This window comes from Diadema antillarum, unplaced genomic scaffold, assembly GCF_040938485.1.
Source record: "Diadema antillarum isolate AM-2024a unplaced genomic scaffold, OU_Dant_1.0 seq00001920_RagTag, whole genome shotgun sequence".
Lineage (NCBI taxonomy): Eukaryota > Metazoa > Echinodermata > Echinoidea > Diadematoida > Diadematidae > Diadema > Diadema antillarum.
In genome coordinates, this window is record NW_027272583.1 from 164,410 (window position 1) to 180,212 (window position 15,803).

The following is a 15,803-nucleotide window of genomic DNA, read 5'->3' on the forward strand; positions in this document are numbered from 1 at the left end:
TTTACCCTAACACAGGACTTTGCAGTATTATACATGTTATATATCACTGTCATAATGTTACCATTTACACCATTTGCTACTAGTTTAGACCATAAGGAGGACCTATCAACCAGATCAAATGCCTTTTGATAGTACGCAAATGCGCAATACAAGCTTTTCCCCTTTGACAAATATAGTTCAATTAAGGAGTACGAAACAAAAACATGATCAATAGTCGAATGTCCGGATCGAAAACCGGCTTGTTCGTCTCCTAATATACCCATGCTTTCAAGGTAGCAAGTAAGCCGAACATTGATGGCTGCTGTTAATAGCATACCAATACAACTCAAAAGTGTTATACAACGGTATTTGTTGGGGTCGTCTATAGAACCTTTATTCTTATATATGGGGACAACAATGCCTGTAGCCCAGTTAGCAGGAACAAAACCAGTGTTTAAGACCAGATTAAATAATTTGACTACAGCACTTAGTACAATATCAGGACAATTTTTCATAAAACATTCAAAATATTATCAATACCATGTGCTTTACTGGTTTTCAATTTTCTCACTAAAGATCTAATTTCAATCTCAGTAAATGGAACATTTATACCTTCATTTGTAGAATGTTTAATGCTTCGAGGATCAAATGAATCACACGCACAACCTGTATTTGAGCCGTGCCCTTCAAAGTCTGGAGAATTTTGACCCAGGGTCTTAAAATGATCTACAAAGGCTTCCAATTGGACATTACCAAACTTTTTTGGACATTTCTCAATTTTATCTATAATATCCCAATACTCCTTTGGTTTTTACTTTTCAGAAACCTAATCTGGTCACACAGCTTACGAGAGTAAGTTCTGCGGACTTTTCTTATAAATCTTTTATATTTCTTAGCTTCCAATAAGGTCTTCTTTGCTTCGTCTGTTTTCAACATATTTAATCTATTCTTACTCTTAAAATATTCATATCTTTTATTTTCACACTCTTTAGTAAACCAGGGCATATTTGTCCTTGTACTTTGATGTGAAACTGTCATCTCACACTTTTAAGATGTACAACGGACTTATGGGAGAACAATGCTATATGGCGAAGGCATACCCAGTGACCACAGCCACCAGCTGGCGACATTTCTAGTTTCCATATTTCAACATTATGGGTGCGCAGATACTCCATTATAGTGTTTGTTCAGAATAAAACATAACTCAGGATCTCATTCATATGTTGTTGTTTTTTAATGCATATGATTTGCAGTCTATAGGTTATTTATGTCTACGGTATATTTGAAATTAAATTTGTATACGCTAAGTCTGTTAATTATATGTATATGATCAATGTTCCTTGAGGGAACATGTATGGGTTCACGTGCCTACGGGCATTAGAAAATTACTTTACTTTTGCGTGCACTGACCCACATTGTTGTCACCATCCAGTCCTCTATCATTTTTATGTTACATGGACAGTATACTAAGTATAGAGTGTATTCTTTTATAATGTTCACTCTAGTTTTTGTTTTATGCTTGTAATTTATATAGTACGTGTACGCTCTTCATCTTCATAAATGCTAACAACAGTAATAATAGTGATCATAATCATCATAAAAAATAATTACATTAATTAAAACAATACCGACAGTAAACACGCCAAACAAATACTGCCCTCTCTCGGACAACGATCTTATTAATCATCTTCAATCGCTTTAAGGATAGCGATTCGAAATGTCCAGAACACAATGTTTCCCACAACGCAGCATATCAGTACTATGCTCGCTCTCTTTTCGAAATACATGGCCACCTCTCGCCACGTCTTTTCTCCATCCTGCCCACTTGGTCTCGTTTTCCCGCCATCCTTGACGACCACTTTCTGGGCGTCGTCTGCCCACAGCTGGTCCGCGGTCATACCCGCAGAACGATCGTCCTTCTCCTGTGCAAGCGACGATACCTTCATCATATCACCATAGCACAATGCAGAAGGAAACTTTTCTTGCTTGACGCCTCTGTGTTTGATTTTTGCGCACGGGCCGCTGACAAGTCGTTGGAACCAAACAGCGGGAGACACGTCATCGCTCTTGTTGTACATTCGCAGAACGATCGCCTCCACCAAGACGGACAAACAAGATAGGATGATCATGATACAGATGTAGTTGGCTAGATACAAAGGGAGGACGGAAGGAAGGAATGAAAGAATAGATTACGTAAGATACATTATCGGTCTCTCAATATAAAATGTGTAAAATCTACGGGGAATTTTCGTGTTTTGGAAAGTCGTTGCAGTGAGTTATCTGACATTCACTGATAGTCTTTATTTTTGTGTGTGTTTTATTTCAAGTTACATGATTGTGTTTCTTATTCTTCTAAGGTTTATGATATGACTAAATTGAATTCGATACTATGATATACCATTTCTTATCCGTCGGCTTCGTACAACTGGAGAGACTAGCTGCGGTGTTAATCACATGGTAACAGCGTGAAATTTACTTCATATCACAGTCTATAAATGGTTGAAGCATTTCTTAAAAGCACTTTCGCAAATTGGTCGTGAAACACAGCCAGAGCTACATTAATTTCTTTTATCAATATCATTATCATTATTGTTATCATTATCATTATTATCATTATTGTGTATAATACAGTTGTACTTTGATATGTCTGATTACTTGCATTTGTTGGTTGACTCTCACTTTCATTTTGTTGCCTCCACTTGGTACACCTTATTAGGGCTCACTGTTTGCTCAAGCCCCCCTCCCCCCTTTTCCTCTTGCTGTTGCTATTCACTCATTTCCTTTCTTTATCCCTCTGTTGTTCCTTATCTTGTTTGATGTTGCCTCCCTATTCATCCTTTTCCTTCAATGGTTGCCCCCATGGTCCTCAGGATCATTACTGACCCTCCTCTGCCTTTTGTTTGTTGCACCCTCCTGCTGCAATCCCACTCCCTTTCACTGCCTTTACCTGTTGGGCTCCTTGCCCATGACCTCCTACCCTCTCCTTTTGTTTTCTTTGTTCTTAGTACCCAGCCTGTCCCCTGTTCTTGTTGTGTGAAGTCCTTATAATATTATGTGATTGCTTTCCCTGCCTGTTTGTCATTTTGCCTCTGACGAAGATTCTGCTAGGATCGAAAGCTCAGGCCCCTTTTGACTCCATTTTACTCTATTGGCTCGCCACTATTGGATAAGCAGTTTTCAGCAACTTTTTTTTTTGCTACGCTGAAAAAATAAATACAGACACAAACAAAACAAACACAAAACACTTTCTATACGATAAATTGCGATATTCCATTAGGCCTACTCTTGGAAACCTGGTATATCCAGTCGAAATGCATCTAGGTATTTCGAATCTAATGACTAAAAGATGCTCTTGAAATTTTGCTTGACATCCCTTAGCACCTTTGCTACTCAGGGTGTCCATTCTCTGTACATATAGAGAAGTGAAAACAAACTCACAGCAGTACTGCTCTCATAATTATTACGCCTACACTTTAATGGCCGGCAGATCAGATTACAATAGTTAGTACTACTATAATGTTCATCGATTGTACTTGACGTATAAAAAGCTTACCTGAGATTTGCCCGAATTGGCTACAGCAATTGCAAACAAAATTTATCTCAAGTATCAGAAAGTAGTTAGTTATAAACGAAGGTATTTCACAGGCAGTTCTTATGTCACTTGTATGACCACCTGGACAGAATATCCGTAAGATATGCATAAACAGATAGCATAGCAAAGTAGCATTTGACATGTTTGAGTAGGCTCTTGATTAAGTTTACTTATTTCCTGCAGAAGAAGACAATAGTGTGTTTAGAACCTATGCATATTGGGAAACCACAGTTTGAGAGGAGATGACTTACCCAGTGCCGGGGAGCCGCTGGGAGGCATAGCAGCGCGAACAGTCTCCTGAAAGAGGACCATGGCTAGGAGGTTGGTGACTCCGAACGAGATCTTCTCCCCCGACTCCGGCGGCAGCACGAAGATTAGCAAGGTGGTCAGCGAGAGGAGGACGGAGGGGATAATGATACCGAGAACGTAAGATGTGGATTCCCTCCGCAAAGTCAGGTGGTAATGGACTTCGGTGAATGGCTCATCGCAGCATGAGTACAGACGCAAGATCTTCTCCGTTATGTCCTCCTGGATTCCCCACGCGCCGTTGTAGCGAAAGGTATTGAGCGTGGTCCTGTTCCTCTCGGAGAAGAAGTCGAGATCCAGCAGCTCGCGCGAATTCGCCCACGACGAGAACTCGAAGGTGCATCTCTGGACATCGAAGGGGAAGAGGTAGACGTCGAAGAGGCAGGCGCTGGTCAGGATGACGGGCGAGAGCCAGCTAACCTCCCCGCTCGATGACACCGTCGCCCGACGGAGAATCATCTTGTAGGAATCCAGTTTGTTGCTGCAGTGGGGTGAATAAACTTTCACTCGTGAGTCATAAAGGGGGGGGGGGGGGCGAGGGGAGGTTGGTGACGAATAGATAACGAAAAATTTTCTAGAAATACATCTTTGAATTAATTTACATGTATTTGTTTGATTTCCAACCATACAATGCACATCACTCAGTATGACATTTAAATTGGCATAAACATTGGTATATAAAATCGATGTAACTCATTTCACGATATATGATAGAGAAATTGTTGAGAATGGAAATGCAATGTACTGTGACTTTATTACTTAACCGAAACAAAGATGTTGGAATTGGAGGGGACCCTGCTAAAAAGCAGTGCTTTAAAGGAATCGTATGGTTTTTGTTGAGACCTTATTTCAGGTTTCTAACATTTTTTGGATGAGATGTCGAGAAACCTTTTATGAAATATGAAAGAGCATGTAATTCCATAAGGAATTCAACGTTTATTTGTTGAAAATTGGTTTTGAAATATCTGAGATATCCAAAAACAGAGCGATTCAAGTGGGACCCTCCTTTTATTACGATCACTAACGTGGTCTTTGTTTTACTTTGTTTTTATGCCTCCGCCACGAAGTGGTGCCGGAGGCATTTTGTTTACGGGTTGTCCGTCCGTACGTACGTCCGTCCGCATTCGTTTACGCGATAACTTGAGTAATATTGACTGGAATTTTACCAAACTTGTTTCAGGTATAAAGTATAATAATGCAATTACTTCATTAGATTTTGGGTGAAATCGGTTAAAGGAGAGGTCAAAGGTCAAGGTCAAATCATGAAATTGTATCTGTTTACGCGATAACTCAAGACTGGATCTAGCAAATTACACCAAACTTTGTCCGAGGATGATGCATGATAGGACAATTACTTGAATAGTTTTTTAGTGAAATTGGCAAGAGGTCAAAGGTCAAAGATCAGGGTCAAATCCTAAAATTTATCTGTTTACGTGATAACTCAAAACTGGATGAAGCGACTTTCACCAAATTTAGTCCAAGGATGAAGTATGATGGGGTAATTAGTTGAGTAGTTTTTTAGCGAAATTGGCAAGGGGTCAAAGGTCAAAAGGTCAAGGTCAAATGCTAAAAATGTTGCTATTTCCCCCATATCTGTGCAATGCCCAAAGGTATTTTCTTGAAACTTAGTGTAGACATGTACTACTGCGTAATGATTCTCCAGAGAGAGAGTTTTATGTCATAAGGTAAAAGGTCAAAAGGTCAGAGGTCAGGTGAAAATGTTACAATTTCACTTTTCTCGCAAATGGTTCAATGTATCTTCATGGAACTTGGTACATACGCATGCATTGACTGGCAGGGATTAGCTAGGGAATTTAGGGGTAATGGGTCAATAGTCAGGGTCAAAGGTCAAGGTCAACTCCTTAAAAATTACACTTTTTCTTCATACCTTGAAAATTATTCAATGCATAAACTTATATAAGGGTTGGTGAAAAGTCAAGTAAAAATCCTCAATTCCCCAAATACATGTACATGTACCTGTGCTCTTATACAATTACTAGTAAAGCAAACCTTATTCAAGGAAAGTGAACATTCAAGACATTTCTGACAAACCTGTCATTTCAATGTTTTACCAGTTATGTGAAACTGTCATCACACATTGTAAAGACATTTTGCTATACACCTATTAGGCGAATCATGCATTATGGCAGAGGCATACCAGTCGTCATAGCGACATTTCTAGTTTTGGATGTTTCAGTCATTTCAAACCCGATTTTCATCAAATAAACTTTGAATTCCTCGTAAAATTGTATGTTCTGTACTATTTCATAAGTGTTTTCTTGGTATCTCGCAAAAAGTTAAAAGTCCAATTCTCATCTCCACCAATACTGTACCATCCCTTTAAGCTGCTATCCTCGCATGAATAACAACTATAATAACCGTACTATTATAGGCCTACTGAACTCACAGAACTAAGGCAGATTGTCTAAAAAAGAAAAGGGAAAGAAAACAGGAAGACAAAGAAGACAAACAACAACAAAAATGGACACAGATACACACACACACACACATTATATATATATATATATATATATATATATACGAAGATGAAGCAGTTCTTTTTATAATTACAGATAAGCATGGGAGAATTGACAGCGTGAGACCAAAGAGGAACGGAACAAGGGGCGAAGGAAGAGGAGGTCAGGGTCAATACCAAGGCACGCATATTACAAAGAGCTCGACGAAGTATTAAAGGAGATTGTGTTTTACAGGTAAATACAAAATATGAAAACAAAATAAGGACTTAAAATCTAAGGTCTTCAAAGATGAAAAACTTTTGAAGTTTCTAAGTATACGATTAAAATAACTTGTTAGAAATTGCTTTAATAGCATTTCTGTTATTGGTATACTTCTTTAAAAAAAACAATCAGGAGCTAAACACACATGCACACGTGTACATGATATTCTACATACATGTATATATAATTCTCAGCATTTTCATTGCGCCATGTATCTGTTAAAAAAGGGAAAAAAATCCAAGACACAGACTCCTCCAACGAATATTGTCCCAGGCAGTTAGTAATTGATCGTCTAGTGAAAAATATACAGGACGTACACTATAATCATATAATAATAATCTCAGAAATCAAGCATGTCATCTATGGATGGAAATATTCTTTTTATCATTATGATAAAGGAATGCAGAAAATAAATCAAATCAAAACAAAACAAAACAAAACAAATCAAATCGATTTAAATCAAATCAAACCAAGTTAAAATGCTTACCTTGTTAGCAAAGTAATGTCTGGTGTCCATATCATGTCCACGTCGGTCTCAAAGTTTGATATCCCGCCGTAATCGGTTTCGTTCCACACCAAGAAGGCATCGTGCCAAACCTGGTATAGGAAAAGAATATAAAACACTATTATAGGCGGTTCTTTTTCTAGAGATTAAGGTACTAGTGGATGTCTGTCTTACAATAGAGTTATGTATGACTGTGTGGGGGCAACGTTTTGACTATTTTAGAGAATCAGATTTAATAGGGATATGACGAATTTCATCTCGATCTCTCTCCCTCCCCTCTCTGTCTCTGCAGTTTCACGTCTGCTCATTCTCTCTTCATATATTATTATCTGTATAAAACATATAAATATATTCCACCGAGCTCCCGGATATACCTTTTTATCATTACGAAATACTAAAGATGACTATTGAATACTGAAACTCAACTCTCTTTCTCATTCGGTCAATGATTGTGGTATTGTGTCCAATTATATAATACATACGAAGTATGCATTCACCGAGTACGATGAGGGAGAAGCTCTCATGCTTGATTCTCTATTTACTTCATCCGACGCATGATGGTACAAGCCATCGTGTTATATTAATGTAGAACAGCCAATCAGACTGCATAAAATCTGACACCCATTTTTTTTTTTGTAACAGTAATTCAACAGTGAAATATATAGGGCTCTAATATAAGATGGCAAGGAGTGGGTCAGATATGACTTCAGATATGACTATATCTTCGTGACCAAATTCCAAGTCATTTTTGACCCGGAACGGTGTGAGACCCCAACGGACCCAGTTCCGGGTCAGTTCTGACTCTGATGTTTCAAGAGTGCATGATAGTGGTCATCTATATATGCGCTGCTCTTTATTACTATTACCTTTCTGATGCCTCGACTTCCATAGCACAATTGTATTTCTGTTTCCTTATCTCCCGCGACTTCACTTTTAGCTTATCACCTTTTCTTTGTTTCGCCTCTGCATAATATTTATTATTTCCTGAGCAAAAAGCCTTCTGATGTAAAATTCTCCACCTTCCGAGTCTAGAGCATCATTATTGATACCACCACGGACAGCCGATAACGCCTAAACATGTGCATTTTTAACTTTAGACTTTGAACATACCATTTTAAATGTCTGCGTCGAGGATACCGCTGTTACAGGAACCAAGGTCATTTGAAATGAGGGGCTGATAACTTCCTGGGGATAGCGGTGATAGCATTCAAGTCCTGTTCTATACATAATTAATGATAGCTCTTTCCCATGCCGCAATTATTTCGCTGCTAATGGTAATAATGACTTAAAAAGAGAGAGAGAGAAATCGCTTCCACAAAGAAAAAAGTCGATGATCCGGATAAAAAAAAAACTTTCATGGAAAGGAATAAATTATGATAACACGTATACAGAAGCAGCAGCGAGTAGCAAATAGTTGATCAAGTTGAAGGCCGAATAATTCTGGTGTGTCAACGGCTCGGGAGGCCCGTCCAACTGAGCCCTGCTCAGGGGCTATATACTACGCCATCAGACACTTGTGTTTGTGAATATGCAAGTGTATATCGATATAAATGTGTGGATATCGTTATGGACCTAACGGCCCGTTAACGATTGCACGATCACTGTACAGGAATGCCAACCTGGGAGCATTAAACTGCACATTACTTCAATATAAGAGACCATTCTGAAGCAAATAATTTTCACGCAACAATATATATATATGACGTACTCTTAAATGAATCCCACAGAGATTGGAAAAAACCATCCCCCATCATTCCTACTGATTCCCACTGATCAGTTACTGGCCATCCCCTTTAAAATGTCATTAGTTAAAAAACAACAACAGGAAATTGGAAATGATTTCCAAATTTGGTAGAACACGCTGTAATGCTTCCCCGTGATATTTTCACAATTTTTTTATACATTTTTACGCAAATCGTCCGTCTCATCATCAAACACATCCAAACACAAATACACACAAATTCTCACTCACACACACGCACACACACACACACACACACACCAATCTTCAACGTACTCATGGTACTAGTACATTGAATTTCATCCCAACCCTACCACTGCAAACCCGTCTTTACGTTATACTTCACCTGTCCACCCTAACCTTGGTATGAATATGTATACTGCACTTGCACTTATTTTTCTATGAAGTATTCATTTACCTGAGATTGAATATATGACTTGTATGACGTAATTGTTTTATGCATCAACGTATCATTAATTTAGGAATATTGAAGGTTCAGGCTGCTTGTCAATTTGTATTTGCAGTAAAAGTTGTTTTTTTAAGAGCTTTTAGGTAAATGTGAGAATGGCATTGTATCCATGGCCTTCATGACGTCAGTTGATGACGTCACTGCAAGAGAATCAGCTTTCCCTCTATCCAGTTTTTTCGTTGCATTTTATCGCGGATTTTGTATTTTGACAGGATTTTCTCCTTGTATAGTCACTCTTTTATACGATAGGTGTTTTTTGTTTTTTTGATGAGTGCAATTAATTTGATACAAACCAGTTTGACAGCGGCCTGCAGAGTTATTTGCTGAAGTGGCTCGTCCTGAAAACAAGAAAAGAGAAAAGAAAGAGAAAACACAATGACTTAATCTTAAACAATTAATCTATAAAAAGATAGCTAAAATGGCTAAATGCATATCTCTTTTTAGAGCACGCAAAAAATCACAGTAGAATAATACTATGTAAACCAATGGAAAACACTCGCACTAGGCCTACACAAACACACGCACGCACGCGCGCGCGCGTGCGCGCGCACACACACACACACACACACACAAATAAGCGTACAGCATGTACTCATGCCACTCGACACTCGCTCGAGACATGTTATGTTTACCCTGTCAAACACAAATAAACGTAGCAAATATTATTATTCTATCTTAGTAAGGCATTTGACACACTTGACCATTCGATCCTCCTGTCTAAGCTCTGTCACTATGGTGTAAGGGGTGTGGCTTATCAGTGGTTTTCTAGCTACTTGTCAATGAGAAGACAGTTTACTCACTGCAACTCTGTTAATTCTGACATTCTGTATCTAAAATGCGGTGTTCCACAGGGATCCATTCTAGGCCCACTTTTATTTCTCATCTATATAAATGACATTTGTGATGTTTCCACAATCTTGACCTACACCTATTTGCCGATGATACAAGTGTTTTCTTATCTCATCGTGATATTCGAACCCTTGAACTCACTATTAATTCAGAATTACCAAAGCTAACATCATGGTTCAGAAGTAACATACTATCTCTTAATGTGCAGAAGACTAATTTCATTCACTTTAAAGGGAGGAAATGCTCAGGTGCTCAAGAAATTAATGTCAATCTAGATGGTACCCGCATTGAAAGGAAAACATGTACAAAGTTCCTTGGCGTATATATTGATGATAAACTTAATTGGAGTGACCATGTGAATCATATCGCTACACCGATATCCCGCAATATTGGTATATTATATAAAGCAAAATGTTTTGTTTCTGACAAAGTGCTTTTGATGTTATATAATACTCTTATCTTACCTTATATTTCGTATTGTAATATTCTGTGGCCAACGTCAAAGAGTTTGACAGATAATATCCTTTTGCTGCAAAAGAAAGCTGTCCGTATATGTACAGGGTCTGGTTTCCTAGAACATGCAGACCCATTGTTCTTGAAATTAAAATGTTTAAAAGTAGATGATATACATTTCCTACAGACTGCCCTCTTCATGTTTCGTTCTAAGCAAGACCTATTACCTGTCTCTTTTTCGACAATGTTTCAACTGAACAGTGCAGTTCACTCGTATCCCACGAGACAAGCATCAGATATACATTTAGTGAACCCTGGTACTGCACTATAGCCTATAAATCAATCAGACATAGCGGTCCTGATGTCTGGAATACGCTACCTCAGCATGTGCGTAATTTGCAAAAAATAGTTACTTTCAAAAGGTCGATCAAACATATTCTATTATCAGCTTCACGCTGAACTCCTGGGTACTACTAACTATTAATCTTGCTGTGATCATATATTTCCCCTGAAATCGACATTTGAATGGGATTTATGAGAAATTTAATCAGTGTAATTCGCTTATAATGACTTGACACTTTATTTTATTTTTTTATTTTTTTTTTTATTTTTTTTTTTTTGGGGGGGTTCTCTCTTGTCAATGTCCGACAGGACAAATAGGCATCACACATGCATTTCTTCTTTCCCCCCTCATGTTCATCTCTTTTTAAATACCCCCCCCCCCAAACTCATCATTTAAATATTTGCAAGCATATAGATTGTGCGCACGGGGGTTGCAACGATTTTCAAGCTTTAAGCTTATGTTGCAATTCCTTTGCGTGTTCATTACCTTGAATAATGTAGCTCTCTTAGAGTTGTATACTATTTCTGTAACTGCTTCTTATCAATGTATACTTATCGTATATATTCTGTCTTGGTTATATGAGATGTACTTGCATACATTTTGTATGCACTCCTATTTTGTGAACACGCATGAAATCTTGAATAAATAAATAAATGATAAATAAATTATTATTTTGCTATCAACACATGCTGAAAGTTAAAGGTATGTGGACTGATATGCGCGTAGCCACATTGATTAGCAACTCTTTTATTGCGTAGCATGTTTTCGCTACTACGAGCTGAGCAAACATGATTATTGTTCGGTTTTCATGTCGAGGCTGAATTGAATATCGTGTGGGGTTCAAGGCAACCATTAATAACTATATTCCTGGTAATAATAGGAGCGTGCTTACATCGGTGTCTACATGGTGCAGAACATGAATGATAAGATGAACATTATTTGTTCATATACATGCATCCGTATGCGCGCGCACACGCACAGATACACAAATTATGTATAATTTATCATATAGTGTATACACACTATGCCATCCATCTGTGCCCTACTGGTGGAGTAGTCCTGAGGCCCCAGATCAATTATTAAGGCTTTGAAAAACATTGTCACAACCTTAAGGGGAATATCAAAAAAAAATCCCCTTTGGAACGAATTCCCCTTCAGACGTATATTCCCCCATGGACGCTTTTATACTATATATATATATATATATGTATATATATATATATATATATGAAGAGTTTGAAATCAAAACAGATAAACAAATAAACAAAACAATTTTGAGGTCATCAAACGGGGAAAAATAAAACCCTTAAAATTGCACTCGTTACATATCAAGAAATATCTCTGAAGATATTATCCAATAAAAAAAGAAATTATCCAGTATATTTTCATTATTCGCTTTGCTTTTCAGCCTTAATCTCAAATATCTTGAATTGAAACAAATGAATTCATCTGCCTCCCCATGCTTAAAGGACAAGTGCACCTTTACATACTTGTGGATTGAGTGTATGCATCAATATCAGAAGAACAAATCAGTGAAAGTTCATGGAAAATCGGACAACCAATTCAAAAGTGACATCAAAAGCTGTAATAGTCTTCTCATCCAGCAGTCACTGGGCAGAAACGTCAAAAAATACATTACTTTTGAACGGATTGTCGGATTTTCCCAAAACTTTCAATGATGTGTTCTACTAATATTGCTGCATTCATTCAGTCCACAATGTCTATGAAGGACGAGGACTTGTCCTTTGATTTCACTTTCTAATGTTTGAGTCGAAGCCAGTGAACCTCGTGGTGAAAACTTATTTTACAAAGTAAGCCTATATATATATATATATATATATGACTTTTTTTTCTTTTGTTGTATGTGTAATGGTGCCTGTTGCCACCACAAAGATCAATGATAAGGTACTGAAGAGATTTTGACTAAAATTCCGTAACTTATTTTTTTTTTTACGGAGTGAAATCATGAGATTTTTACCTATCGGCAAAAGTTAGATTGTGTCCTGTTTGTCCATCGTTGCAACCTTAAATGTTAAATGATTGTTCTCTTCGAGTGCGAGGCGCATCGTCGAAATACAGACAACAACATAGAAATAAAAGCTTCTTGAAGACGATACCTTTGAAATACCAATTGATCATGAGCAGGGGACGCCTGTAAACAGTGTTTTTATGGTGTTAGAAAAAAACAAATAATGACTGAACACAAACATAAAGAAACAAAGAATGGACACCGCGTTCAATGCAGTGAAAAGGGATTTTTACCTTAGACTTTAGAAACTGCAAAAGGCGGCAACGTCAAACCAGAATGATATTGATTCAATAATTGAATTTTAATCGATTGCCTAAGGCGCAATGTCATGGATACGTCATCCACTTTAGTTTTGGGACAATATTCGATTGTGGCCTCCTACGATATGAACATTGAATAATTGAATTTCACGAGGCATCGGTTGTTCGTGTCTGCAAATGAGCGTGTCTTTGTGATAGTTATCAATGCGTTCGTCGATGAGCTTGTATGCCCTTGAGCATGACGGGAGTGTTTCCCTACAATAATGTTATGATGAAAGAGAACGTGACAGACGCGGCTTTTAAATCAAGCAAAAGCACCAGCGAGGACTAGTCGCTTTCACTTCCAGCTATCAAATCAGCGGTGATGATGTGTGGCTAATCGAATATTGATTTGGCATTACAGTCACTGACAGTAACTGTTGTCCTCGGATGGCTACGTCTATCAGCACATGAAGCACACAGGCATACCGGAATGTACCACACGCACACACGCACACACTTTTTTTTTCTGAAACCTTTACTTGATCTCCTTCAAATTGATCAACAAATCAACCATAAAGCCAATTATTACACTTCTATTTTCTACTGCGTAGTTCGTAAAAACCAATTATTCCGATTGCGTTTCTGGCAGTATTATTTCACATTACAAATCGCAACAATACAATTAACCCGTAAGACCTAACTCAATTGGATTAACAACATTCTACAAAATAAAAAGTGAGGAGGGTGGGGTGAAAATCCACGATTACCTAACCTTTACCCTCCCAATCCCCAAGAAACATACACTCCCACACATACCTATTAACACCAACTACACACACTTCACTAAACACTCGAGCCTGTGCGCCACACATCCATGGGTGCACTTCACGAATTCGACACCCACGAGCCTTGCAGCCCAGGAGCTCGACACTAGACAAAGAATGCCCACGAGTTCGATGTATAAGCCCCGTGTATAAAGATGTAGGCCTATGTCGCAAAAATTGGGCCCAACTGTTATTAGGACTACTTTGTTTTTGTATATCTCAGCCATTTCACAACCGATTTTCATCAAATGAACTTTGAATTGCTCTTTATAGAATTCCCCTGTTTGCAGTTAATGAGCCTAATTGCTTTTAACTTTTCATTTCCTTTATGATACCTTCTCAAACTCATTATCTGAACGTAAATGATTATCAAGGAGGTTCAAAATAGACGGAGTCACAACAGTCTTATTCCCTTTGTTCCCATGTTTGATACTGCCATTCAGAGGTTTGTGCAAAACTGGAGCTGCCCAGCAGATGAAAATATAACTTATTCTCTATGTCTTTATGATGGTAGTTACTTCTGGCCATCCTTTTTTTTTCTATTTAAAAAAAAAAAGACGATGCATATCTGTACCGAAACGGGGGATGTGAAAGATTATTTGTGAAATACAGGGGAGGGTTCTAAAATCTACATGACTTTACATAAAAAAGAATAACATACGCTCTGATTAAGCTATTATAAATTTCATATGTGGCAAGTGATCTGAAGAATCATAAAATCTGCTCAGCAGTGAGGGTATACAGTTTCTAATACTTTTACAACACAGAAATCAGATTTACAATTTTGCACATAATATTATGTTTGGACGGAAGTTACTTTTTCTCTTTTTATTTCATAAACATTATTATCAAGTGAAATATTATTTCATAGATAGACACACAAGCAAAATGTTAACGTTCAAAATCAATTTGTACCTGAGCCTTTTCTCTTCTTGGAAAACTGACATTTCCTAATTAACGACGCACTAACTCACACACACATACACACATAATCACACATAAGTGCCTTCACAATTCTAATGTACAACGTTATGCCATCTAACTTACAAATTCCACAAGGTGATAGACGACCATGCGCAATTTCACTTCAATCGATGTGGAGTCGTTAAATACCGGTCGGATCGTATTCGGTCCGTAGTTCCCGATCAGGTCTGTGTACAGCCGTCTTTTAAAAAATCGTAAATCGCCAGATGCCTCGCCCATAGCTATGAGGAAAACACAGTAGCTTTTAATATTCAAGGTAAATATACGTCACAGAGTTGGCAAAAATGTCGTCACAATCACAACTTCCTCAACCCTGCCCATTCCCTCTTCCCACCAACACGACCCACAATTAAGCTTTCCCAAGTATTACACTTCTTACAATGGGCACTGCTTGAAAATACGTTTATTTACAACACATTCATATTCATACAACAGACATCATAATATGGATGTCTGTATGTCAGTTTAGACCTATGTGTAAAAGACAAGATAATAAGACACGAGAAAACAACAACAACAACAACACAACAAACAGCAAAATGATTGTTCTCCATCTATAGTTTTAAAGTTTGTACCGTGCATAATCATGCAGTGTGTACAGTATATATTTTGAATACATTTTTTATCATTTCATTCATTTCATTTCCTACAAGCTTGTTTTTTACGTGGGCGTCTCTTTTCCAAAAACGCAATCATTTTAAACATTAGTTTCACATGTATTGTATACATTGCATTTTTTCTTTGAACTT

The 15,803-nt window shown here is 37.7% G+C and overlaps 1 protein-coding gene across 1 annotated transcript; it reads right to left on the bottom strand.

Annotated features, from left to right (window-relative positions):
• Positions 1 to 1,658: 1,658 nt before the first annotated feature.
• Positions 1,659 to 15,273, bottom strand: LOC139713173 (neuronal acetylcholine receptor subunit alpha-7-like). The gene is made up of 5 exons (XM_071624921.1): positions 15,118 to 15,273; positions 9,624 to 9,668; positions 7,103 to 7,212; positions 3,823 to 4,358; positions 1,659 to 2,125 (listed from the first exon to the last, which is right to left on the bottom strand). Exons 1-5 carry the CDS (start codon positions 15,271 to 15,273, stop codon positions 1,659 to 1,661), a joined length of 1,314 nt encoding a protein of 437 aa, XP_071481022.1.
• Between the last annotated feature and the right edge of the window lie 530 nt (positions 15,274 to 15,803).